This window comes from Colletotrichum chrysophilum, assembly GCF_026319265.1.
Source record: "Colletotrichum chrysophilum strain AFK26 chromosome Unknown scaffold_4, whole genome shotgun sequence".
Taxonomy (NCBI): domain Eukaryota; kingdom Fungi; phylum Ascomycota; class Sordariomycetes; order Glomerellales; family Glomerellaceae; genus Colletotrichum; species Colletotrichum chrysophilum.
In genome coordinates this window covers 346,127-371,841 of record NW_026517291.1, presented here as the reverse complement: position 1 = coordinate 371,841, position 25,715 = coordinate 346,127, and the positions used below count along the sequence as shown (strand labels likewise).

The window sequence follows — 25,715 nt, the reverse complement described above, 5'->3', positions numbered from 1 at the left end:
GTTGGCTTCCTCCTTCATGCGGAGTTTGGGTGGGACATTATATGTCATGAACTTTAGATGTCATGAGTGCGATGTATGCACGCGATCATCGCTTCAGCGAGTCGCTCAGTTACTGTCAAAAGGCACCAAGTGTTGAATATACCATGTCTAACGTCTTTTTTTGTATTCTGGGTCTGTCTACCCATGGGTCAACAAGGTGCTAAAAACAACTTATGAAATCTTTTCATATGACGACTATGCCCCTTTTCTTTTCTTCTCATCTCCTCTTTACTTCATCATGCAACATACGCTTACTCAAGCTTGAGCTGCTCAAACTGCTTAATCGTACCCTCGAAACCCCTCGCCTCAGACTCGAGGTCGACAACCTTCTGCCTGTCGGCCTTCTGGACGGCCTCCGCGACCTTCTCCTGGTAGGCGGGATCCTCAACCAGCTTGCGCTGCTTCTCGATGTTGGTGCGGGCCTTGTCGAGCTTCTTCTTGGCCTTCTCGATCTCGGCGTCGAGGTCGACGCGGCCCTTGACGTGGAGGTAGACCGAGGCGGAAGAAGCGACGGGGAAGGCGACGCAGCCGGCGGGTCGGGCAGCATCGGGGGCGACGATGTCGATGCCGGTGACGCCCTTGCCGCTGAGGGACTTGATGGAGGCAACCTGCTCCTCGATGGTGGAGGCAGAGGTGGCGTCGTGGGCCTGGATAATGACTGCGATTCGTTAGTGACTGACATACACATAGTATGTGAGAAAACCTACTTCTAGCCTCCTCCTTCTGGGCGTACTCGCTCATGAGCGATCTCGCGGCGCGAGAGCAACCCAGGACAAGCTCGTAAGCGGCCTCGGACTTGGGGTCATCGAGCTTGGCGTTGTAGACGGGGTAGCTGGCCAACATGATGGACCTGGTCTTGTCCTCGGGACGGCGGGGCAGGCGCTGCCACAGTTCTTCCGTGATGAAGGGAGTGAAGGGGTGGATCATGGTCAGCGCACCCTCAATAGCAGTGTAGAGGGTCTGGACAGCGCTGGCCTTCTCCTCCTCGGTACCATCCTGGATAATGGCCTTGCTGTTCTCGATGTAGACGTCGCACAGGTGGCTGAGGATGTACTGGTAAACGATGCCCGTGGCGTGCTGGAACTCGCGCTCGCCCAAAGCGGTGTTGATGTCCTTGGCGGCGGTGTTGAGCTTGTGAAGAATCCACTTCTCAGCAAGCGTCTTACCGGCGGCGGGCTCCTTGAGAGGGACGAAGTCCTCGGGCAGCTTGCCGAGGACGTACTTGGACGCCTGCCAGATCTTGTTGCAGAACTTTCTCCAGCCGTGCATGACCTTGACGTCAAAGTTGACATCGCCGCTTGTCGAGGTAAGCGCAGCCATGGTGAAGCGGAGGGCGTCGGCACCGTTGCGAGGCAGACCCTCGGGGAAAGCCGTCTTCTGGTACTTCTCGGCCTTCTGGACCTCGCTGGGGTGCAGGTTACCGGTGCGGAGCTTGGCGTGGAGGTCCGGCAGAGAGATACCGGAAATAGCATCCAAGGGGTCGATGACGTTGCCCAGGGACTTGCTCATCTTGCGACCCTCAGAGTCACGGACGAGACTGTGGCAGTACACCTCGGTGAAGGGAACCTGGCCAGTAAGCTTGATGCCAAGCATGACCATACGCGCGATCCAGAAGAACAGAATATCCCAACCAGTCTCAAGGACGGAAGTAGGGTACAGCTCAGCCAGATCGTTAGTCTTGTTGGGCCAGCCCAGGGTAGAGAAGGGCCAGAGGCCAGAGGAGAACCAGGTGTCCAGGACATCTTCATCCTGCTCCAGGGTGAACTTCTTGCCGGGGAGGGCAGCCTTGGCCTTGGCCTCAGCCTCCTCGCGAGTCTTTCCAGCGAACCATTGCTTGCTGTCCAACGAGTCGGACTGTTCACCCTCAACCTTGGCCAGGTAGACGGGGCAGCGGTGTCCCCACCAGAGCTGACGGGAGATACACCAGTCGTTGATGTTGGCCATCCAAGCGTAGAAGCTGCGCTCAGAAGACTCGGGGCGAATCTTAATCCTGCCATCCTTGACAGCAGCAACAGCGTCATCAGCCATGCTGCGCATGCTCATGTACCACTGAGGCTTCAGCAAAGGCTCAATGACATCCTTGGAGCGCTCACAGAGGGGAATGGTCATGGCGTTGTCCTTCTTGTCAACGTAGAGGCCGAGGCTCTTGAGCTCATCCTGGATGGCGTAACGGACGTCGAATCTCTTTTGGCCCTGGTACTTGCCACCGTTCTCGTTGATGTTCCCATCGTCGGTGAGAATATTGATGAACTCGAGGCCGTGCTTCTGACCAAGGTTGAAATCGTTGGGGTCGTGGGCGGGAGTCAGCTTGACGGCTCCAGTACCGAAATCCCTGTCGACGTAAGTGTCGGCGACAATGGGCAGGAAGCGGCCCTTAATGATAGGGTGCTTGGCCCTCTTTCCAACCAGGTGCGTGTATCTGGGGTCCTCGGGGTGGACGGCGATACCAGAGTCACCCAGCATCGTCTCGATACGGGTGGTGGCGACCTCGAGGAACTCATCAGAGCCCTCAATGGGGTACTTGAAGTGGATAATGACACCAAACTCGATCTTCTTCTCATAGCCGGGGACGTCGAGCAGTGTCCTGCCTGTCAGCTCCTTGTTGTTGACCTCGAGGTTTGACAGAGCAGTGGTCAAGCGGGAAGACCAGTTGACAAGTCTGTTGGCACGGTAGATGGTACCCTCCTCGAAGAGTCTGACGAAAGTCTCAGCGACAGCGGCGGACAGGTTCGCGTCCATGGTGAAAGCCTCACGGCTCCAATCGAAGCTTCCTCCCATCTTTCGGAGAGCAGCGTTGATCTTGTCGTGGTATTCGCCCTTCCAGGTCCAGACCTTGTCGACAAAGTCCTCACGGCCCAGGTCATGACGGGTCTTTCCTTCTCTCCTCCAGAGCATGTTCTCGACAACGCTTTGCGTCGAAATACCGGCGTGATCGCAACCGGGCAGCCAAAGCGTCGTCTTGCCCAACATGCGGTTCCATCGAATCATGATATCCTGGAGCGAGTCACCAAGCGCGTGACCAAGATGCAGAGCCCCAGTGACGTTCGGCGGGGGGTGGGCAACGACGAACTTGCCCGCGGGCTTGCACTTGCCATCGGCCGTGAACTCGGGCTCTGTCGCGGTGTCAGCTCAGAATTCCTCATCTGCCCATTTGCGTCTTACTGAAGAAGCCCTCCTTCTCCCACCATTCATACCAGGCGCTCTCGACAGCCTCGGGGTGATAGGCCTTGAAGTGAGGATCTTCAAGAGACTTGAGGCGCTTCTTCTCTCCCTTCGGGGTATCTTCAACATATTCAGGGATTGCCTCGTCCTCCTTCTTCTCGGCCTTGGCCTTCTTTTCGGCCTTCTTTGAGGGAGCAGCAGTTGCGGCCTTCGCGGCCTGGGCAGCTTGCTTCTGCGCAAACTTGGCAGCCTTCTCGGCCTTCGCGCGCTCCTTCTTCAGCTCCTTCTCGGTCTTCACCTTCGGCTCCGCGCCGGCGGCGGCGCCGGCGTCCTGGCCAGCAGCATGGGTATCGGCGGTCGCGGCGACCTGAGCCTTCGTTTCGTTCGAGGCAGGGGGAGGAACCTCCTCCTTGAGGCCCTCAGTGGCACCGACTAGAAGACACAATAACACACAATCAGCTTTGAAGTCAAATCATACGGCTAACGAGATGCGCGGGGTGGGAAAAGGCATCGTGAGAATGTGGGGGTGGATGGAGGGGTAGGCGTACTGGGGTTTCCGCGTCCGCTGTCGGTAGCCATGGTGGCACGTGTCTGGTGAAAAGGTCGAAGACTTCGACAAGAACGGACAATTGGACGTGGACTGAGGATTGGAGGGCGCACGCGGAGTGCTCGCAGAAATATTGATCTGGACGTGGTGGATATTGTGGTGAAGAAGCCCGAGGGAGAGGGGCTTCAACTTATGTCCAAATACCAGGTGGGAAAAAATAAAAGCACAGAGGTTTCCCGATGAGGGGCAGGGAATTATGACTCGGCGGTCTGTTTGGCAGCACTTCCTCGAATTTGACTCACAGGATTGGACGTCTAGGTCTGCGCTGAGCGGCGTGGGAGGGAGGGGTCGTCCGCCATCATGCGCAAAATCGGATCCGGCGCACGCCTAAGGCCCTCCACTGTGGCTAGTTGTGCAGGGGTCTCTGCGGTATCGATAAGCAACCTAGCCCGGTAGCGGGTCCCCTGGCCTGGGAAAGGGTTCCCCAGATGCACCGTGGATGACTGGACAGCCACGGCGTCCAATTGAAGCATCACCAATTCAGTCATCGTCTTGAGATTTGGGACTTTTGTTGTCTTACAATCCGACCTTCCTTTCTCAGATCCTGATTATAAACACTCTTCTTGACTCAATTGATCGATGTCGCAATCTTTGTGACTCAATTGCTTGATATCGCAATCTTGAAGACTGCCGTGTATGCAGGATACTGTAGTTTCTAGGTGAAAATCCGGACAACACCGAAGAAAAGTGGTGACGCGATGTACTCGCCGAGGGCCTTCTCACGGCTCAGTCACATCCGTCAACCCCCAGTTTCCAGAAGATGGTTCTCTGAGGTCTCTCGATTCTCCGTTCATGGCAACGCAAATAATTCAAAGGTACGTTTCAAATATTGCCCAAAACTTGTCTATCTCTTGACTCTGACCTTAATGGCTTAGAACAGCCTCATCACGACAATCAAAGTCGCTCAGCTGGATCATAGCAAGCAGAAAGATGCTCTCCTCATCCTTGCTTCTCGCCAGTTTGCGTCTTGGCTTCAGGATGAGAATTTCATGGGAAGTCTCATAGAGCCCTTCTCGGCATCAAATCAAGACACCAGCGGATTCCATACTCTTGCCGCGGCAGTGGATGGCCTTCAACCTCTTCAGCCTCTCGGAGAGATCCCCCACGGGTTCTCCTTCTATCGTGGCAACCTCAACTCGCTTTTTCCCAACTTGTGGAAAGACTCTCAGTCAAAACCCTCGAGCAATCCGAAGCTGCAGGCATCCCTCAACTTCCAGCTCAGCCCTCTCAATAGGTTTTCTTCTTCCACGACATGTACGATGCCTCTGGCCAACACCATATTCCAGAACGGCAGGCAATCGACGCTTCTAGCAACCCGCTGGAGCAGATCTGGAAACACAATGGTTCAGGCCGAGGTCGCGGAGAAACAGACCCAAGACGTGTGTTTCCATCACGACCTCGCCAGTGCCGAGACTGCTATTGAGGCGCCATTGGTTCCCATAACAGCCCCTCGCAAGATTCTCAGCGGTCTGGGCAACATCATTCGGCAAATTGAGGTTAATGATCAACCTACCCCGGCGTCAAAGGAGCTCGAAACTGCCGTTCAGACTCTTTTTGACAGAAGGCTGAATGAAGGCCACGAGTTCCCTCCGGGTCCTGTTGGCGTTTGGGCCGTGGTTGTCCCGCCCTCCGCCAAGCAGTCCGAAGACGTGGAGCTTCTACGGGAGTGGGCAAACAGGCTGAATGAGAACAGTACTGCGGAAGATGAGTGGAAGCACGCCTTGGACACGAAGGGTTTCATGCGGGGTCTGCTGAGTCACGGCACCAGAGTCTACAGAATCCGTAAGTCCCCTTCTGAGATATTGACCTAGTCTTGACGTGCTAATAATCGTCGCAGTGAGTGGCGGAGGTGGATGGGGAAAGAAGCAAGGCCTCCTCTCCCTGGACCCTGAAACCAAGTATTCACCCTCTTCCGAGGAAGAGGACCTTGATAGCTTCATCCGCTCCTTCTCCAGCCAACACGACGGAAAAGCCCAAGAAGGCGTCGTGGCCCCGGGCTCATACGTCCAGTACTTCGTCTCTCCTCCCGCCACCGCCAAGCCGGCGCTGTCTCCCACTCAATGCTCATTTGCAAGCGTCGCCTTCGGAGCTTCAGAGAGCGCACTCGCGGAGGATACGGCCTCTACCGAAGGTCCGTCGGGGTGGGAAATCGTGCCCGGTCACTTTGGTGCCGTCAGCAGCCACGGACTTTTCATCGCCTCTCAAGGAAATAAGCTGGCACATACTACCGAGACGAAGCTCGACGTGCCAGACACATGGGTCGGTTACCACAATTGAGGGTGGTACGGTAAATGCATGGGTTGTAGTCGAGCGCAAAGCTCGTGTATTATAATTTGTACCACCGCAAAACAGCATCACCGACATAGACAACATCATATAATTTTCGGAGCCAAATGTGCAATGTCGTCCAGTCTCTATGAAAATCGGGAATCGGGCACTCAGCATTAGTTCGTCTGTTGTGTCCTGGCGCCTGGCTGTGCGCGGCAATAATGAGCCGGAAACTGACGCAATTCTGTAACTGCAGCTCAAGTGGCTGCGTGCCGCAATCTTCAACCTCCACAACACCAACTCATCACGTACATCAACTGATCTCACATAAACCCGTCGTTATTAATCTCCCAAATGGCTACCAACGGCGTAACACCCTCAAAGATTGGAGTTATCTCCATTGGTGACATGGGCGTAGGCATAGCCAAGCTCCTCATCGCCAAAGGCTTCGAGGTCGCAACAAACGTCAAAGGGCGCAGGTAGGCAACTCACTCACTCGCTCTCAACTCCCTCAAATCCAGGTCATCTCAGTTCTAACCTTCTTCACAGCGAAGACACAGTCCAGCGTGCCCGTGATGCAGGCGTAGAATTAATAGACTCAGACTTCGATCTAGCATCCCAATGCGCCGCAGTCCTCTCCGTCGTGCCCCCGCGGGACGCCGAGGCCACCGCCGACCGCATCATCGACGCACTCCAAGGAACCACCCGCCCCGTCCCGCTCTACTTCATAGACATGAACGCCGTCGCGCCCTCGACCTGCAAGTCCATGGCGGCGGCATTCACCCGCTCCCGCGTCCCCGCAGTCTTCATCGACGCATGCATCATTGGCGCCCCGCCCCGCCTTCGCTCGGCCCCGAACGCGGGGACAAACGTCTCCTCCTCCTCGGCCCCGCCGACGGAAGATGGTGACGACTGGATCGTCCCCGGGATGCCCATGTCCGGGCCTGACACGCTCGTCGACTTCCCTGGCGGCGCAGAAGGCCTGGGTGCGAGGTTGAGCGCCGTGCTTGGCGGCAAGCACATCTCGCCCGAGATCGGCGCCGCGAGCGGGCTGAAGATGTGCTTCGCGTCTATGTCCAAGGGCTTCACCGCCATCGCGACGCAGTCGTTCACCACGGCCTCACGTCTCGGCGTTCTGGACAATCTGCGCGAGGAGCTATCCGCGCGGCTGCCGACGCATCTCCAATTTGCCGAGAAGGGCGTCACGACGATGCCACCCAAGGCTTACAGATGGGTGAGGGAGATGGAGGAGATTAGCAAGACCCATTCCGAGGAGGGCGGTTTCGGGCCCGAGATGTTTCTGGGAGCTGCGGGGGTTTACAAGGCAGTGGAGGATTCTCCACTGGGGGCTGAGAAGATTGGAAAGAGGAAGAGGGGCACAACGCTCGAGGATGTTGCGGCCGCTGTGACGGAGGGATTCGAGACGAAGAAGAAGAAGACGGACTGAAGTGCAAGAACGGTGAGAATGGTAGATAGCATGATCCCTCGCTGGAACTTGATACAGGCGCCTCTAGCAAGATAACACAGCAATTTCGCACATATGGTAGTCACGATCACAAGGACACAACTGTGGTTTGAAGACGTTCACTCTGCCTACTCATCCCTCGCCTCTACGTAATTCATATGCACATCCGCTCCATCCGCTGAACCTGAAAGTCCGTAACGCCCTGCACCGTCATCCAGATGAGACCGACCTATTCTTATTTTCTTGGCCCCCTTGCCGTTTATTATTACAGCGTAACTCATTACGTGCGCCAAACCAGTATTCATACATGCCTTTGGAAACAAAATGCCGAATCCCATCATCACACATTGCACATTACAATACAGAAAGCGTCAAATCTCCCATGATGGCAGCCTTGAGCTGAATCTCGATCTCGAGGTTCATTTTCAGATCGACAATGAATCCCCGTTCACCGTCGTCGAGGATGTCGCGCGGATTCCTAGTCCGCACCGGCAGGGGTCTGTCGCCGTCATAGTCCGGCCCAAACTCCACGCCCGGGGGCACAATAGTCCCTTCTTGAGATTGTTCGAGGATCGGTCCCCGAAGGGAAAGATCCATCTCCGTCCGTGTCCGGATCGGACGGCGCCGAATAGGGGGAACCCCCGACGACGAGGAGCTCGACGTCGTGTCGGTGTCAGACGCCGCGGAGGGCGCGTTGGGGTCGCCAAGGCGCGGGATCCTTCTGGGTGCAGACCGCCGTACCGGTATGGCCGGCCGGCGAGGCACCGGGTCTGTTAGTTGTTCATCCTCTGACGGCATCGGTGGCGCCAGCGTTGGTCTTGAATTTGAGGCAGTAGGACGTCTTGGTCTAGGCCTCGATTGCCTTGAGGAGTTGGGTGGTGGGGTTGGTGGGAAACGGCCAAGTTCCTCAACGTCGCTTCCACGTTCACGTTCTGAGCCGTCTGACACCGACCTTACGTCTCCAGAGTCTGAGGGCGGAGGACGCGCAGAGGGTCTCCTACGCCTAGGCGGCTGAGAGCTGGATCTTTGTGTCCGTTGTGTAGGGTTATTGCGAGGTGGACGTCTGCTGTTGGTTGATGGCGAATGGCCCTCCGTGTGCTGGGCAGATTCCATCCCGTATAAGAGATGGTGACCTTCTCTCGAGTCCGGTCGACCAGATGATGACGGAATATAGAAGTAGTTAAGGGGTATTGCAAGACCTCCGGAAGAGGTCGGGATGGCTAGACAATGTCAAAGACAGCAGGCAGCGGTTGCGTATGTCGCGCTGATCTCAGAAAGTAAGATGTTAGAGCCTGGAGGGTTGAAACAAACCCTCGTGTCGTGCTCCTTCAGTTGGAATGTATGTTTGAGTGTCGATCGACGTGGTCGCGATTCAGTCGTAGAGAAGCAGCGGCAAAGCGTGAACAGCGGGAGAGGATGCGGTCGCCGCTGGGAGATATAAGCCAAAAAGCGTACCAGCGACAGTCATGCTGCTGCGTTGCAATTATCGTCGGTCCGTTTACAGTCGTAGGCGCGGTGAGAGTTAAAGCGTCGGTGTCCCCGTTTACCTTGGGTCTGTTTTTTGCGGTTCAACGGCGACTCTCCATCTTTGTTGCAACGATTTCCAAGGTTTGGAATGACGGCAGAGGGGGAAGAGGCGAGGAGGAGCGGCGTCGAGAAGGGCGGCAGGACTGGGGCCGGGGCAGTAAAAGGCAGCTGCCGTGAGTACGGCGCGTGCAGCAGGTGGTGCATGCACATTGACGTTGCAGGTTGGCCGTGCACTTTGGCGGGGGATGGGACCTGGGCAGACAATCCTGGGGCGATTTCCATTCCTTGGTTTTTGGAGAACGTTGCCAACGTTGCCAAGTTGCATGTCACATGCATGGAGGGTCCCCCGGTTGGAAGCTGCGCCGCTGGCTGCCTTCCATTTGGGAAACTTGATTTTTTGGGGGGACAGCCGCTTAGTCGTGGGCCTCCCCAGAAAGGCATGTCCCTTGTATCCGGCAGCCGCAACACGGGACGTTGCGGCTGCAATGGCCCTGCAAGTCCAAGGGATCAGGCCTGTTTGTTCTTGGCCATCCGCGAAGAGGCAACTTGGGGATCTGCAGACCTCAACAGGAACATTGGCACGACAATCTTGATCTTAGGATATTTCGAAAACCGGACCGTAGTCCGTCAAAGGGTCCAAACTCCCATGATTGGTGCCCTGACCTTGACCTGCGTTCCACGTCCCGGAAGTTGGTCTTTCGAAGAGGGGTTGCTAATTGTTGGTTTCTATAAGGGTCCGAGATGCTATTGGTGAACTCGAACAATGGCATTCTACACACCTGGCCGTCCACATGTCTTGCTTCCTTCCCTCCCTTGTCTGAGGCATCTCGTGACTCCTTCGACACGTCCAACTTCTGCATGTCCGCATGAACTTTACACAGACAAGCGCAGAAGGGATTACTCAATCATGTCGATATCGTCCGTAGGGACAGCCGCAGCCGCAGCACCGGCAGCATTTGCGCCACCGTTTGCCTCAGGCGCAGTCTCGCCGAAGTTTCCTCCGCCAAAGTAGTCCGCCATCTCGGCGTCCAACTCTTCCTGTGTCTTCCGAGTCCGCCCGTTGCTTCTGCCACCTCCACCACCGCCTCCTCCTCCACCACGACCGCCCTCCTGGTCTCGCTGGCCCTCTCTGCGGGCACCCGGCCTGCGTCCGCCACCTCCGCCACCCCCGCCACGTCGACGCGGCATGGGGCTGCGCGAGCGGGTTCCGGGAATGTATCTGTCGATGCCCTTGCTGGCAGCATCGTCCATGTCGTATTTCCGACCGGGCGACATCGATCTTGATCGGCCTCCGGGTGCGGAGATGCGCTCGGAAAGAGGGCGGCCCGGCATGACTGCAGAGTCGAAGGGATTGCGAGAAGAACGACCGCCGTGCCCACCAGACATGAACGACAACTTGATAGGTTGGCCTGCAGCGGGTCAGCGTCGGATAATCGCAGGAAAGCACCAGGCTGTGTACCATTGGCATTGGCACCGTCAAACTCCTTGATCGCCTCTTGAGCGTCCTCGCGAGTTGACATTGTGACGAAAGCAATACCTTCAGACCGTCCAGCGCGGTCATACTTGAGATCCAGCTTCACAACGGGGCCAATTCTGTTAAAAAGTTCCTACGCCCCTTTTTAGCTTCATTATCCCGTCACTGCGTCGCACTCGTCCATACCTCGAGGTCCTCGGCAGTCAGCTCATAGTGTACGTTATCGACGCGCAGCTTCGCACTGCTGGAGTCTCTGATGCGATGCGTTAGTATCGTCCCACGGTATCGGACACGTAGAAGCTACCTTTGTTCCGGCGAGTCACGTCTTCTTCGGTTGTTCGGACCGCGGCGGGAATCTGTCGGGCTTTAGCAATTGGGTATGAGGCCGCTAAAGCTTGTCGACCATACCGTGTTCCTCGAAACGATCGTGGACCCATTCACTGTGGCGATGTTAGCATGCTGCCAGCACGTTCGGTTCTCGTTGAGCTTACCTATCGAGGTTTCTGGGTTCATCACGGAACGACTGAATCGCAGGCGGCGATACCTGTTAGCTAGGCCCTTCCAATTGACAAGAAGTGGTCCCGATTTTCAAAGAGGCGTCCAGCTTGGGCCGACTGCTGCGAGGATCGAAATCGACCGGGATGAGGAGGGAGGATCATTCAACCTGGCCGGTGAGCCTGATGGTCTACCGCGTGTGAACATCAGGGGTCGGAGTATCGCGTCGTACCTTTCTAACGCCATCACGAGGGTATTCCTGGCGTTCACGTTCGCGCCTTCGAGGAGGGCCACCCCGGCGGTTGTTGTTGTTGTTGCTGTTATTGCGAGGGCCGCCACTCTTCTGTCGATGCATCGTCAGCTTGGGATGGGCATCGCGTGAGGAGCTGCAGAGACGGTACCTTTTCGCCGGCGAGGATCTCGTCGAGACTACGGTCTAACTTGTCCGCCATGGTGGAACTCTGAATGAATTGCTGCGGTCTAGAAAGGTTGGGAGACTGGGCGGTAGGCCGAATTGACTGTCGCGAATATTAAGCCTCGGCCATGCGGATGGAAGGTTTGCTGCAGGATGGATTGGACAACCGGCGCTCTTTGGATGCGACGACGGCAAGTCGACCTCCACTGCGCCAGGTGAGCTCGGACGGAGCAGCCGACAGCCACAGGATGGGGACCGGCGGTGTGAGTGGCTGTGGCTGGTGCACACACCTTGAAGGCTTGAACAACTTGGTACAGCTCTCTCCACGGTTGGCGGGGCTCTCCTGATTGGACCAGAGGCAATGGACTCGACGGGACTCGGAACCCACGCCTCGAGCTAAGGAAATTCCAATCCACCCACCTCACGTCCTGAGAATAGCCTCTGACGGCGCGCCCCATGTTAGAAACTTAGTGGGACTCCACTGCAGGTCTCAGGGGTCAGACTGAGGTGCAGCCTCGAGATTCCACCCCTTCTGAGCCATCCGCATCCGCCTGCAGTTAACCGTGGTCTTAGCACCTCTCAGCGTGGCCGTCGCACACTGGTCGCAAGTTTACAGCGTTGTCTCGCCCGTAACTGTCAGCGCCCTGCATGCTGAGGTGAGCCCTGACAGGCCCTAGCAGTCCCTGACAGGAACATTTGGCTGCAGTGCCGGCCCGGAGTTTGTGTTAGTCCTCGAGGGGAGATGCCGCTAAGCCCCTTTTGTGAGCCCAATTGCAACTCTAGTGTAGAGCTGTCCTCCCCCATGCGCATCCCTTCGATCGACCTGCTACCAGCCCGAATCAACCGTCGGAATCTCGTATCTGGCCAAATTTTTCGCTCCTTCCTGCCAGAGAGAGCCACGAGAGGGAGCATCTTATCTCGACTTCTGTCCAACCTACGTGGCCAACCTTTTCCTTACTCTCATCTGCAAGAACGCATCTACACTCTTTTGATACCCACGTATCCAATACGCCGAGAGAGCGCGCGCGCCGAACCGCTGTCCCGAAAGCTACGAACCTCCAACCTAGCTGCTTGCGCGAAGAGGATCGAAGCGAACTGCCGTCGACGACAATCCTCCCGTCTGCGATCAAACTTTATGATTTCCACGTCCTCCATCGCCTCCGCGTGAGCACCCACAGCACCCATGGCTCGCCCCATGGGGTCAGTCCGCTTGAAGAAGGCGAACCCAGTGACCCTCGTCCTCGGTGTCTTCCTGTGCATTTTCATCATCGTCTTCCTTGTCGGGCCTTCCAAGTCCTCCAGGCCAGAGCCCGCAGGCACCGCCTCCCACCATCTCTCGCCGCCGACCGCACCCTACCGAAAGAAGTCGAAATCAGACACAAGACCGCCCCCAGTCGTCCGCTACAACCTCAACAATGTCACGATTACTCCCGATCCAATCACCAACCGCGAGTCTGTCCTCATCCTCACGCCTATGTCCCGCTTCTATCAGGAGTACTGGGATAACTTGCTGACCCTGAGCTATCCTCACGATCTCATCTCTCTCGGCTTCATCCTGCCCAAGACCAAGGAGGGCAACGCCGCAACCGCCGCTCTGCAGGAGCAGATCACCAGGACCCAGGACACCGAGAAAAAGTTCAAGAGCATCGTCATCATGAGGCAGGACTTCGAGCCCGCTATAGCATCCCAGGACGAAGCAGAGCGGCACAAGATGGAGAACCAAAAGGCTAGGCGTGCGGTCATGTCCAAAGCTCGCAACTCGCTGCTTTTCACCACTCTTGGTCCTCAGACCTCGTGGGTTCTCTGGCTCGATGCCGACATTGTCGAGACGCCGCCCAGTCTCATCCAGGATCTGGCCGCCCATGACAAGCCCGTCATTGTGCCCAATTGCTTCCAGCGATACTATAACGAGGACACCAAGAAGATGGACGAGCGGCCGTACGACTTCAACAGCTGGCAGGACAGCGAGATCGCGCAAAAAATGGCCGAGTCCATGGGCCGCGATGACATTCTGCTTGAGGGTTACAAGGACATGCCAACGTACCGCGCGTTGATGGCATATCTGGGTACCGACGAAAAGGACAAGAGCGCAGAGATTCCTCTCGACGGCGTCGGTGGTACGGCGCTGCTGGTCAAGGCCGACGTCCACCGCGATGGCGCCATGTTCCCTCCCTTCGCCTTCTACCACCTCATCGAAACCGAGGGCTTCGCCAAGATGGCGAAACGCTTAGGTTGGCAACCGTTTGGACTCCCGAATTACAGGGTGAGTAACAAACCCCTGAACCAAGGCCGTGCAACTCATGCTGACAATGTGCAGGTTTACCACTACAATGAGTAATGATTCAGCACCATGACGGGATGCAGCAACAGGAGCACGCCCACTACTCTTGTACCCCAGAGGTGACAGACCTGTAAACACCCGTTTCCTCCTTCATCAGCCGCTGTCGACAAGTTCACGGCCCGGGCGGCGGCGGCGGCATTACGAATTTATGTGCGGTGCTTTCTTGTCCATTGGAAACATATGCCTTTTAGTGTGCAGATACCCATCCTGTATCTTGCCGACATAATTGCATTCGAAATTTGAGGAGGAGAAAGGGAGGTGCGAAAAGTAAAGAGACGGCGTTTTTGTAGTATATTTTTTTGCCCATGTCACACAAACAACAAACTACGCATACAGACTTTTATCGAGGCGACGATAGGTTCAGGACCAGGAGTCAAGGAAATAGGCACGGTAGGCGGGTAGGCAGGCTGCGGGCGCCGGCGAGGATCCTGAGCAGATGCGATGCGTCCCACCTGTGTAAGAATAAACGAAGCGCCAGGGATCGAGAATGGCGGGGAGAAACGGGCTACGTACTGTTGACGCAGGACAGACTTGCAGCATTAGAAGGTGTCTCTTTTCGTTACGTTGCGCCCAGGCAGTGTGATAGAGAGCGAGATGAACATTGTGTTCTGTTTTTTGCACGAGGGTACATACACCACGAAATGTCCCAACTTCTGATCCCATGGGAAATTACAGTCTGACGAGTCGTCTTATCAGATGCCCTTCCCTAACCTACCCAACCCACGCGCGCCATCCCTTCCATGTGCAACCAGCCAAGGAATAATAATAAAGATTATAAACTGTCCAAAAGACCCCGTCCCATTTCCGCTCCCGAAATCCCGTCCAAATTTCCTGCTTGTCTCTCCCTTTCGTTGTTGCCCCGTTTCCAACGCAGGGCGTGTTGAATGCGCTTGCTTTTTCCCATGCTCTCTTCCTCCCCTACCTCGAGAAGAATAACACCATCCCCGATAACGGGGAGGGTGGGGGTTCCCACCAAGTCAACGAGAAAGTGACCCTATGGGCCGTCGTACCGTCCCTCGTCGTCCCGACACCAGAACTCGACGAGAGCGCGGGTGCCCAGCACATCCCCGCCGCGCAGCAGCGCCGCCACGTCGACGTTGAGCGGGCTGTCCGTCTCCGGATACGCCAGCAGCGTACGCACGGCGCGCACGCTCTCGAGAACGCTGTACGCCGGCGTCCAGGCGTCCTTGAGCAGGTCCAGGCAGATCTCGCCCGTCTGCAGGGCAATGTTTGCGTGCACGATTGGCGTGACGAAGCGTATCGTCGGCGGGCGGAGGGGGTAGTCTGTCGGGATCTTGATTTCGAGTAGCCAGCGGCCGTCTGTGTTGTTGTGGAAAGGAAGTCGTTAGCAATGTATACACTTGTGCGTATTCTCTTGGCTAGGAGCTTGAGGAGTAGGGAGAGAGGGGGAAGGAGGCTGCCAAGAAGCGCAATTGACGAGGAGCGAGGAGGAGGTTCTGTCTTTCATACCATCATATCCATTCCCAATCCCCCGTCCATTGATCACAGCCTGCCATAGCAACAAGTCCTCATCGTCGACCGGCCCGAGCCTCTCAATGCCCCTCTCGTCCTTCTGTTCCCCGCGCCAGACGTCAAGCTCCTTGATGAGGCGCTTGATCGCGCCGCGGCCGTCCGACGAGGACTTGGACTTCTTCTTGCCCCCAACTGCTGGGCCCGTTGAGTTTGAGCTAGAATCGGGGAGGTTCTGGATTCGCCACGACATCTTGAGGATGGGCGCCGAAGAAGAAAGAGGTCGAAGGGATGGTGCCAAGAGTTGCGCCGTTTGGGTCCAGATCTGGTTTCGCGGTGCTGCTGGTTGTGTGCAAACCAGACGGTTGGAATCCAGGAATGTACGGTATGCACGCTGGCTCACGTGGAAAACTGCTAGTCGCGATTGGAGAGGGAGCTTTGTTGGAGCTTTGGCATGGAGGTGTCGAACTTTCGGATGGGGGGAGCTCCTCGCTTTAGCCCAGACGTCAGGTAGCGTGAGGCAAGTGTATCCAACAGCCTGGAGCTCGACCACGGGGTACCTTTCCCCCAAAGTGCGCCAACCAATCAAACGTATGACGCGACAACGAAGTGGATCCCACGGCTTCTACCGAGGCTCCTGGCCATGCTGTTCACACACACATCGGGCCCATCGTTCGGCCCCTGACTTTGCGGGTGCTCTCCGCAAACCTGCGTGCCCCATCGTGGCAGCAGATGCTGTCCCACGATGGAGACGTTACGTCTCGTGACGTGTCACACTCATCGTTCGTCTCATGTAATCACGCTTCATCAAACTCAAGGTTACTCAGAAATATGTTCATTAATATTTGTCTACGTCGCGGTTTGTCCATTGTCTACAGGGCTGAAGCAGCCAGCCGACCAAAGAACCAAGAGAACACTGTAATTGTGTCTCGACTTGTCTGCCTCCTTTCTTTTCGCCTTCCTTAATTCGCAACTCATCCCTGATATGTCCAGAGAACGGGAACAAAACCTTTGAACCACATGTTTCCGCCCCCTCGCATAGTGCCTAAAGACATATGGCCGCGTACCTGCTGCTATGCTCATGCAACTTGCTGCTCATGCTATCATCACAAAGAACGCCGAATTCATGTCCCAAAGTAGCTCGTATTATCGAGAACGCTTGGCCTCACACTTCGTGTAGAGACCAGCGCCGAGCTTGAGATGCTTTTCATCTGGTGGTAGGAGTACGTTGGTGATGGGTGACGTCTACCGAACGTGTTCGCTTTGGAGTCGTTGCCCCTTTTCCAGTAAAAAAAGACATTATCTCGTCAGGCAGATCCGCCGAGAGAGAAAGTGTAAAAAAGTTGTACAATAATTCCATATACATGCGTCGTGAAGTCACCTTTATCGATGTAGGTGCGCCCTTGGCAGCTTGCGACCAATCGCCCGGTCTGGATGGCGAGAAAGAGGGAACTTGTCGACGGTTCTACGCCGAGTTGTCTTCCTTGTTGGGCTTCCAGAATCGCATCATCCGGCTGAGCCGCTTCGACTTGCTGGACTTGTGCTTCTTATCAGTCTCACCATCATATGAAACTTCCATCGAGAGCTTGCTTCTTTCGCCGTGTGAGCTGCTGATCAGCCTGCTCAGGCTAGCGAGACTTGATCGCCGACGACCAAATGCACCCGATCCGAAAGCAGCAGATGACACAGAAACAGGTCGTTGCTGTTCGGGGCGGAAGCTCTCCGGCCTGAATTGAGAATTGGTGGCAAACGAGCTATCCCTTGTCATGGTTGAATGACTGGAGGTCAAAGAAGGGATGTCCACAGAAACTCTAACCTCAGGGCCTGGCTCGCCGAGAAGAAGAGACTGGAAGTTGTTCTCCTCGTTGACCGACGATGGCGCCGTTGAGATGCGCTGGGCGTCGTAGGACATCGGTGACCGAGGTGATGGGAACGAAGAAGCATGGCTCATGGAGTAAGGGCTGACGGGAACATTGGAGGGCGTCGGCAAGTGCAAAGGACTTACGTCGACAGGCGCCAAGTCCTTGCTTGCGAGAATTCGGCGAGGCGAAGGAGTCTGGGAACCGCTTGACTCTGCCTTTTCCTGGAAGAGAGATGCTGTTCGGAATTCTGGCATTTCGGGCAACTCAGGTACGGGCTCCTCGGGGATTGTTGTTTCTTGCAGAGAAGCCACAGACCTCTCAGATCGCATGCTTGTACCCCTCTTCACTTCCTTGTCGGTGGTTATCGAAGCTGACTCGGCGGTGCTGTCGTCGACAACGTTAGACGGCATGACGTCGAGTATAGGCTTCGTAAAAGTTGTGGCAGGCGGGGTTGTCTCGTCAGTAGGCACATCCGGGTCAGATTGAGCAGTTCCCCTCCGAGCAACAACCCGAGCTTGCGAGGCAGGAGACTTGACGCCATTTTCATCCTCCTCCTCATCCTCCTCGAACACATCAGCCATGGTTGAGCTGCTACCAAAGCGGTGAATACCAAAGCGGCCGGCTTCGAAGGGGACCATCTCCGGCGCACTCTCCGCTCGCCGGTGGTAGTGCATGCCAGGTCCGCTAAAGCCCTTCATGCCCTGCGCGCTGTGCAGCTGGCGCTTCGAGGAGCCTGCGGCTTTCTGGGCTGCCTCCCACTCCGGGTTGTTGGGAAGAGGGGTGTTGAAGGGGCCAAGGGCGGCATCCAGGTCGATCATGGGGAAAGAGGTGTCGTCCTGGGCTGAGGCTGGTCGCGGCTTCCACTCTTGAACAGCTTGTGGCTGACTGGAGGAGTCCGTGACAAGGAGTGTAGGGGTGACGGGCTCAACGTCAAGTTCGGGTTCAGCGAGGAAGACTTCCTCCTTGACCTCTTGTTCCACAGGCTCGGGTCGAATGACCTCGGCGGAGAGGTCTAGATCTTTGCACTTCTTGGCCCGCCGCTTCTCCTTGCGGGTCAGGATAGAGCCAGCCCAGGTTTTGACCTTCTTCTTTTTCCTGGACTTCTTGCCGTCCTTGCTGTGGGGATCGGAGGCGTCTGAGATTCCTACGGATTCTGAGATATGTTCCGAGGAAGATGACGACAAGCTGTTGGGTTTTGATGCAGATTCAGAAGAACTGGAGCTGACGGGTCTATTACGCAATGGCGATGCTGCAGCAGCAAAGGGATCAAGACCGAAGAATGACCAGCGTTTTGGTGTTTTCGTCGGACTGGGAATAGGCGGACCAACGCTGGCTGCCTCGGCCACGTTGATGAGTGCAGGAATGGAGTTTCGCCTTCTGGGAGAAGCTCCCACAGACTGAATGCTTTGGGACCGTTCTAATACCGCGCCAGCTGTGCTTGGTCTGGATTCGCTGGTCTGGCGTGACGGTGTGAGTACGAGAGGAATAACGGGTTCCGTCTCAATATTTGTGATGGTTGGGATAGAGATGATGGAGGAGATGCTGCCCGATACGGAATGACCGCCGGGTCGAGCTGTGACGGTGCTGGAAGTGTCGCTGGATACCATAGACAATGGGCGTGGAATGAATTCCAGTGTATCAGAAAAGCCAACGCGAGCGCGGGTCACTGGCCTGGCCACGGGTGACGCTCGGCCACTCGAGCTTGCTGATCCGTCCGACGGTGTGTGCATCTCCCTGGGCACCTTCAGCGAAGGCTCAGACTCAACATACTTCAACGTCTTTTCGTCGTGCCCTGTGGGTTGGTTCTCCAAGCGTCTGTTGTCGTAGTCAGAAGGGCTTGTTGGCGCGCTGCTCCCTCGAGGGGGCCCTGACGTGGGAGGCTGGAGGATGAGAGACAAATCGTGACTTGAGAGGGCAGCGGATCGGCGATGTTGGTGGCCTCTACGACCCGGAGGCTTAGGAGGGGGTAATTGAAAACCATTTCCCGCAAATCCACTCTCTGGTCTCGTCGGGCTCGTGCTCGCTACTGTGATGGAGTCACCAGAGCGAATGCTTCCACCGACGAATTCACTTCCTCCTCGTCTGTGGCCGTGGCCGGGCCTTGAAGCAGACAGAGAGTTGGGCGATGGCACGAGGCGAGGTGATATTGGCGGAGGAGAAAGCGGGGGGCTGAGCAAAGCGGTATCGGGAGACAGCGAAGCACCCGGGTTAAAAGTGAAGTTTGGGAGCGCAGGCGATCTCCGGTCGAAGGATTCGGCAAAAGGAGACGACTTGTCCTGAATCTCGATGGCTGACAATGGACGTCGGCCAGTTGCCCTTGAGAAGGACGAAGGCGCGGAAGCCGATGAAGGCCTCGCGGGGAAGACGAAGGGAGGATTCGGCAGAGGAGGCATCGTTCGCGGTGATCGTTGGGGACCTGAGCCAGAAAAAGATGGTGTTGTAGAAGAATTATCCAGCATTGCCGGGAGAGGGAGCGATTGCATCGAAGGGTCCTCCAAAAGGTGAGTGGCCGGTGTTCCCATAATACTCTCAGGTCCAACAGCAGTTGCCATTCTCGACTAGGCCGCGCTGCGGCAATCGTGACAGTGAGAAACTAGGCGAAGGACATAGAAAGTCGTGAAAGGGAGTAAAGTGGTCGTCGAGAGGAATCAAGTCGGGATGTGGTTCGTTTCCTGACGTGGGAGGACGCGTGTTGGAGGATTTGCGAGGTGATGACGAGACTTGTAATTAGTTCTGTGGCATCAGACTTAGCAAACCAGGCTCTCGTCGGTGCTTCTTTTTTTTCCTTCGTCGTGACACGGAATGATGAAGGTCTGGCGGGCGAGCGGGCACCTTGCGGAAAGTGTCGAATGCGGCGCGAGGGCGATTGGGAATTGGACGAAATTGGCGTTCACGGCTGCGGACGTGAACAGAGCCGGGCGACCAGGTAAGACAAATGCTATTTATCGAAGTTGAAATTTTGAAGAAGTTGTAAAGGAGCGGACGGTGCAAGACCAGAAGCAAATCTGCAAGATTCACAGCTGGAATTGGACCACGAAGCTGAAGTCAAAGAGCGACAACGGCTTCGGAAAAGGGTTTTGGGGGAAAGAGAGTTGATAGGAAGAAGAGGGGGGTTGCGACGCGGAAGACTAAAAGAGAGGATGGGATGGATGGGTGGATTTGGGATTAGAATTGGGGACAGACACACACACATAGAGGCACCACAGGCACCACACACACACACACACACACACACACACCAGCAGAAAACACAAGAGAGAGCGAGTGTGGAAGCGACGAGTCGGGTCCAGCGGTTGGGGGGTGGAAATCGGAAAATAGGGGGGGCGTGGTGAAGGGGAAGGGATCAGGGAGGGTGTGGAGGCAAAATCTGAGTTGGGTTTGGGCCGGCCGGGGGGGGGGGAGAGGGGGAGGGTGGAGTCGTGCAGTGAGCACTGAAGAGAGAGTGAGTGTGCAGTGTGGTCAACAGAGGGCAGGTGGCAGGCAGACGGGCGGGCACTCGCACTCTCTCTCACACCTCACTCATCAGTTCCCTCTTGCCGTCCGTCGCGCCAGGAACACTGGACACAGGCCAGGAACATGCGAAAAGTGGATGCGCGATGGTGATTCCATCTGGATGTGAGGTCAAGACTCGGGCAGGGCCTGTGACAAGGCAAAGCAGGGACGACACTCCAGGCTGGCACTCTCACACACATAACTCTCCCTCCGGAACAAGCATCAGCAGGCCAGGGCTCCAGGGCTCCAGAGCGCCAGGGCTCGAGGCAGCCAGCCCAGGTTGATGGGGCAGCGGTCGCAGTCGCCAGTTCTCTCTCGTCTCTGTGTTGGATCTGCAGTGTACACCATGAACCAATGAGAAGTACCCTGCAGGGGCAGCGTCTGCAGGAAGGTACTTGGAACCTCGCAGCTGCAGATGGGGGATGCAGGCCAGACACACGCCAGACTCCAGATTAAGGTAAGGTGGGAGTACCTTACAGGCAGCCAAAGGGCAGGCACAGGCGCAGGCACTGAGCAGAGGAAACTGGCTTGCGCAACGCACAGCGGTTCTTGTGACCTCCCTGGTGTCATTCATAGTTTGGGAATTGAAGGCAAGATTGAAATTAGGTGTAGAGTGCAAAAGTGAGAATTGGGAATCCATGGATATACGCTGAGAGCGACGAACGCACGTACAGCACGCTTCGTTTCTTGCTCTGTCTTTCGGTATAGCACGTCCAACCATACCCAGTAACTCATATTTAATTGCCAATGCAAGATAAACAAGTCAGACTGGACTGCTTTGGTCTTTGCGCTCGCCCGCTCTCAGATGGATGGATGGCCTTACTCCCAGACTGCTGCAAGAACCTCCTGTCCTGCGCATCCATCATCTTACAAGTCATGACAGCGGACTTTTCCACCGTCCTCCTCCCGCTGCATGCAGTGCGCTTCGGTTTTGGTTTCTGAAATCCAAATCCAAATGCAGATGCAAATGCAAATAAAATTCCTGCCCTTCCGTCCACCTACCCGCGGAGTATTCATGCCCGTCCTGCCGCGCTGCTGCCGCCACCATTCTGCATTCACGCACATGCATCGCAGCAAGTCTACGGGCCCTGACAGATACTCGTGCGGCCCTGCAGCTGTACCTCTCGTCTGTACCTATCGTACCTGCAGTTTTTCCAAACCTGCTTGCCAAGGATAGGTAGGCTCTCGCGCAGTAGGTAAGGTAAACCGAGGTGTAGTCTGGACGACCCAACCCAAACCGACCACTAGAAACCGTTCTGTGCCTGGCCAACCCGGCCAAGTCTACATAGTACCTCTCCTAGGCCCGTCACTGTGGTGAGGAGGAGTATCGTAAGCCAGGAGACGGCGTTGGCTGCCACACCCTCGCTCGCTGCTTCTGCAGGCCAGCTTCTTCGTAGACACCACCACCTTACTAGCCTGCCTTGCCTTCCAAGGTAGCCGGCTCTGGTTCTCAGCAGTTCGCACTAACAAGCGGCCATCTGGCCATGGTCGCAGCCCAGGACTCTTCTGGACGCCTTTGAACACGTCCAACTGCTGGGTAGCTTAGCTGTCGCATAGCTTCTTAGCGGCCGGCCTCCAGACGTTGGGCCGGTCGAAGTTGCGCGGTTGCCCTGGCAGAGAGCCCCTTTGGCGCCAATGGCGGCGTTGGCCGACGTTTACACCGCTTCCCCTGCCGCGACAACGAACGCGCCGTTTGATTGTTTGCTCTTCTTTGTCTCATGCCACGCTGCCACTACCAGGCGATAGACCAGACTCATACTTTTGCGAAAGGGAATCTGACTTTATCAAAATGGTTTTGCCATAGTCTGAGACCGTTGCGGGTGGATCTAGCAGTCATTCGCCTGCAAGTCAAAGGCCTGGTGCTTCCCGTCCCCCCAGGGGAAGGAAGGGAAGGGCAAGGGAAACGGGAGCGGAAACAGGGGCGTTGCGCCCTCCTCTCTGGAGTATCAAGCCCAGTCAAGCCAGTGCACACTCGAGGTACCCAATCACCTATTCGTAGAAACCTACCTAGTAGCTTGCGTGGTGTGTCGTGCATCGAGACCTCCATTATTTTCTCTAGCACAGCATATCCGTGGCGGTACGTACCTGCTCTGTACCTTACGTAGCTGCTGATCGCTGCTGAATACCTATCCATTTCGTACCTGCCTACGTTTGCCCAAGCTTCCTCACGACGGCAAGACACAACAAGCGCATCCCATGAGCAAGCCGGCCGACGCGCACGGCCAGAGCAAGAAACTTCCCTTCAGAACAGAAGCTATTGAGTCTTTTGCTAGCGTGGCGCCTTTTCTTGTGGTCCTTACGGCCCTTACGAGCTCAGCAAGTTGACTGGTCCTAGACATGGAAATGGACCTGGGCCAGGACAACGCGAGGCAACGCAGACCATAGCAAATCCCGCAATGAAGCAGCCGCAACCACCACATCCAGAAGACATCTGCCTCACTAGACAGGTGTCGCCGGCCTACTACTAAGCAGACTACCAGCTCCAGTCCATCTCAGCTCGGGTCAGCTCAGCTCAACCAACGGCACCTCCGCCCTCTCTGCCCTAGCAGCCGATGCCGACCGGAGAAATCTGATGCTAACAATGACGGGACCAGACGACCACCACATGGCAGGCGTACACCAGACGAATCATCGCTTCTCCGACCTGCCCAAAGAAGGTCGCCCTAGCAGACAATTGCCTCTCTAGGCACCGCACCGCCTGATTTGCCTTCACTCACGCCCCCTCCATCGTCGCCATCGCCCCATTTACGGCAAATGGCAGAGAAAGCCACAGTAAAGAGCAAAGCCTCGACATCGTTGAGAGAACAGACGAGACGAAGAGACAGCAAAGTCAAGCCCGGCCAAGTCATGTCACGCCCTGTCGTCCGTCTGTCTTGCCAAAGTTCAGCAAGGCATAGCACAGCACAGCCAGCACCGCGCCGTTCACTTACACTTTCGCTCCGTCATCTGGCTACACACAGAAAAGACAATCTCCTGTTATTGGCTTCGTCTCCCCGACCCGAGCCACCCGGACGAGTTTCAACTTTCCAGAATCCAGAGCCGTCTTCGAATTATGCCTCGACTCGACTCAGCTCATCTCGACAGCTACGCCGCAATACGGTCCAACGCCTCGGATTCTTGCCTTCAATCCGGAGCCGTCGCCAAAGCGGTCAAGCAGCGAGTGTGTGTGGACAGCATTCTCACTGGACTGTTCTAATGTGGCTGCTTTGGAGCGGCGTAGGAGCCGAATTCCTCCTCCACGTCCAGATGCAACGGCCGCCTCTGAATGGCTCCTCGTCTCGAACCAGGGACGGTCAAGGGTGCAAAACGCATGTGCCAAGTCCCCGTCGTCACTTTTGCTCTGTCACTCTTTGCTGCTAGGGCGCACAGCGCCCGCGCACCCCCAAAAGCCTGGAGGCGCGACGAACGAGGGATGGAGACCGCAGACGAGGGGCCACACACCCCCAAGCCTCAAAGACCCCTCCCATCTCCATATTAAATCAATCGGCCAGATGACCGATAGCACCTGGCAGATCTACTTGCTTTTTTTCTTAGTCTGGAATGGCCCTGCGGCCTGCGGTAAGACCACCTGTAGCGATAACCCGTCAGTCTCTAGCATAAGGACCGCAACATAGTGCGCTGGACTTCCAAGTTTCTCTGTCACTATGTACGGTTCTGTGAATGGATGCAGGAGCCAACTTTGGTCTGTCTTGCTTCGTATTTGGGGCCGGGACCAATCTTTCAGTGCGATCCGTCACCCCGGCACCTCTCGCCGAAAACATCATCTGTCAACGTCGTTTTTGGGTGCTCGTGCTGCCTCACACTTGAGAGCAGCCAGCGTTCCTTTCCCACTAATGGTAACTGATGCAGCAAAAAGTCCGGATGCCTCCAAGTGTCTGCTGTGTACGGGAAGATGGGATGGAAGTACCTTAATTCTCCCATGTTTCCCGTATTTGACGCCCCATCTCTCAACCCCGGCCTCTTGGTGGGGGAACATGTCACAGTTGGAGCTGGATGGAGGCAACACGACGCGAACCCCAGATGGGACTGTGCCTCTTTCTGTCACTCGCAGACCAGGTTTCTATGCACAGAGCGCCCGTTGCCGAAGACACCCGATTGCAGGACCAGATGGATACGCTGTTTTGTGTCAAACCAGGGACTTGATCGCCAGGTCGCTCGGCGTGGAGAGACATAGCCACGATGTTTACTGCGATTGTCAAGAAACGACGCAAGGCTTTTGACTTCCGACAAGAGAACAAAGAGAGTATCAAGCGGCATGAACTCTGATGTTTGTTTTCCTCACGTTGCTACGGCTTGGAGCCGCATCTTGACTCAGTGTCCCTGGCCTCGGGGCCGATGGTCTCTGGCGGTGCAGGATGCCAGTAATCGCAGCGACTCGGTCCGCCGCCGTCTTTTTTTCGATTTGGGGTTCGACAGTTTGATAAGACGATTCATCCAACGCTTGGTGGCGACCGATGGGAAACGGGCAGGTTCTTTGTGCGACAGGGCCGTTTCTTTGCGGCTTGACGGCAGTGGACAAAGAAGGCGAAGCTCCCCAAACGACGACGTTATTAGCCTGCTTAACGGGCTGGTACTCTGCTCATGACCCTTCAATTGTTTCGAGTCGCCCGTTGCAACGGGAATCAACAAACAGGCGCCCGCTGTACTGTTGCCGGTCGACCATGCCATGCATCGAGTGACTCCAGAGTTATCCATGGCCGCCGTAATCGTGTCTCTCTCCCTGAGAGTTGCAGCTGCGCTGCAGGTGCAGATAACCTCCGCGCCTCCGTCTCACTCGAACCAGAACCCAGCCTGTCCTGTCAATCACTCGTGTTGCATCCAAACCCACCCGCGCGAATGCAAGCTGGAAGTGGTGCACAGACGGACCTGCATGACGCCACGTACCAATAGAGGCCGAATTGAGGTTCAAACGCCTGATAACAACACGAAGAACTTGCGGTCACCAGTCGGCAGATTTTGTCGACGGGATGGCATAGCAAGTGCCATGATAGATACACACGGCATGGCACGTACATCAGTAGCAGCTTTCAATCAGCGCCCGACAACTTGGAAAGTTTGGGCCGGCGACATGTCCAACATGATTGATTGCCCTGATTGC

At 56.1% G+C, this 25,715-nt stretch overlaps 7 protein-coding genes across 7 annotated transcripts; 3 read left to right on the top strand and 4 right to left on the bottom strand.

Annotated features, from left to right (window-relative positions):
• Positions 1 to 290: 290 nt before the first annotated feature.
• COL26b_000997 (uncharacterized protein) lies at positions 291 to 3,780 on the bottom strand (the record flags this gene model as incomplete). Its single annotated transcript, XM_053173959.1, has 4 exons — positions 291 to 697; positions 747 to 3,152; positions 3,202 to 3,633; positions 3,750 to 3,780. The coding sequence occupies 4 exons, from the start codon at positions 3,778 to 3,780 to the stop codon at positions 291 to 293; spliced, it is 3,276 nt and encodes a 1,091-aa protein (XP_053042076.1).
• An 820-nt stretch (positions 3,781 to 4,600) lies between these two features.
• On the top strand, positions 4,601 to 6,085 carry COL26b_000996 (uncharacterized protein; the record flags this gene model as incomplete). The annotated part of the gene is made up of 3 exons (XM_053173958.1): positions 4,601 to 4,623; positions 4,689 to 5,590; positions 5,646 to 6,085. 3 exons carry the CDS (start codon positions 4,601 to 4,603, stop codon positions 6,083 to 6,085), a joined length of 1,365 nt encoding a protein of 454 aa, XP_053042075.1.
• A 345-nt stretch (positions 6,086 to 6,430) lies between these two features.
• Positions 6,431 to 7,523, top strand: COL26b_000995 (uncharacterized protein; the record flags this gene model as incomplete). Its single annotated transcript, XM_053173957.1, has 2 exons — positions 6,431 to 6,555; positions 6,626 to 7,523. 2 exons carry the CDS (start codon positions 6,431 to 6,433, stop codon positions 7,521 to 7,523), a joined length of 1,023 nt encoding a protein of 340 aa, XP_053042074.1.
• Positions 7,524 to 9,965: 2,442 nt separating this feature from the next.
• Positions 9,966 to 11,489, bottom strand: COL26b_000994 (uncharacterized protein; the record flags this gene model as incomplete). The annotated part of the gene is made up of 8 exons (XM_053173956.1): positions 9,966 to 10,477; positions 10,528 to 10,675; positions 10,729 to 10,795; positions 10,847 to 10,898; positions 10,951 to 10,982; positions 11,034 to 11,086; positions 11,270 to 11,380; positions 11,439 to 11,489. The coding sequence occupies 8 exons, from the start codon at positions 11,487 to 11,489 to the stop codon at positions 9,966 to 9,968; spliced, it is 1,026 nt and encodes a 341-aa protein (XP_053042073.1).
• A 1,146-nt stretch (positions 11,490 to 12,635) lies between these two features.
• On the top strand, positions 12,636 to 13,790 carry COL26b_000993 (uncharacterized protein; the record flags this gene model as incomplete). The annotated part of the gene is made up of 2 exons (XM_053173955.1): positions 12,636 to 13,715; positions 13,770 to 13,790. 2 exons carry the CDS (start codon positions 12,636 to 12,638, stop codon positions 13,788 to 13,790), a joined length of 1,101 nt encoding a protein of 366 aa, XP_053042072.1.
• Positions 13,791 to 14,787: 997 nt separating this feature from the next.
• COL26b_000992 (uncharacterized protein) lies at positions 14,788 to 15,516 on the bottom strand (the record flags this gene model as incomplete). Its single annotated transcript, XM_053173954.1, has 2 exons — positions 14,788 to 15,113; positions 15,264 to 15,516. The coding sequence occupies 2 exons, from the start codon at positions 15,514 to 15,516 to the stop codon at positions 14,788 to 14,790; spliced, it is 579 nt and encodes a 192-aa protein (XP_053042071.1).
• Positions 15,517 to 16,728: 1,212 nt separating this feature from the next.
• On the bottom strand, positions 16,729 to 19,518 carry COL26b_000991 (uncharacterized protein; the record flags this gene model as incomplete). Its single annotated transcript, XM_053173953.1, has 1 exon — positions 16,729 to 19,518. The coding sequence occupies one exon, from the start codon at positions 19,516 to 19,518 to the stop codon at positions 16,729 to 16,731; it is 2,790 nt and encodes a 929-aa protein (XP_053042070.1).
• Between the last annotated feature and the right edge of the window lie 6,197 nt (positions 19,519 to 25,715).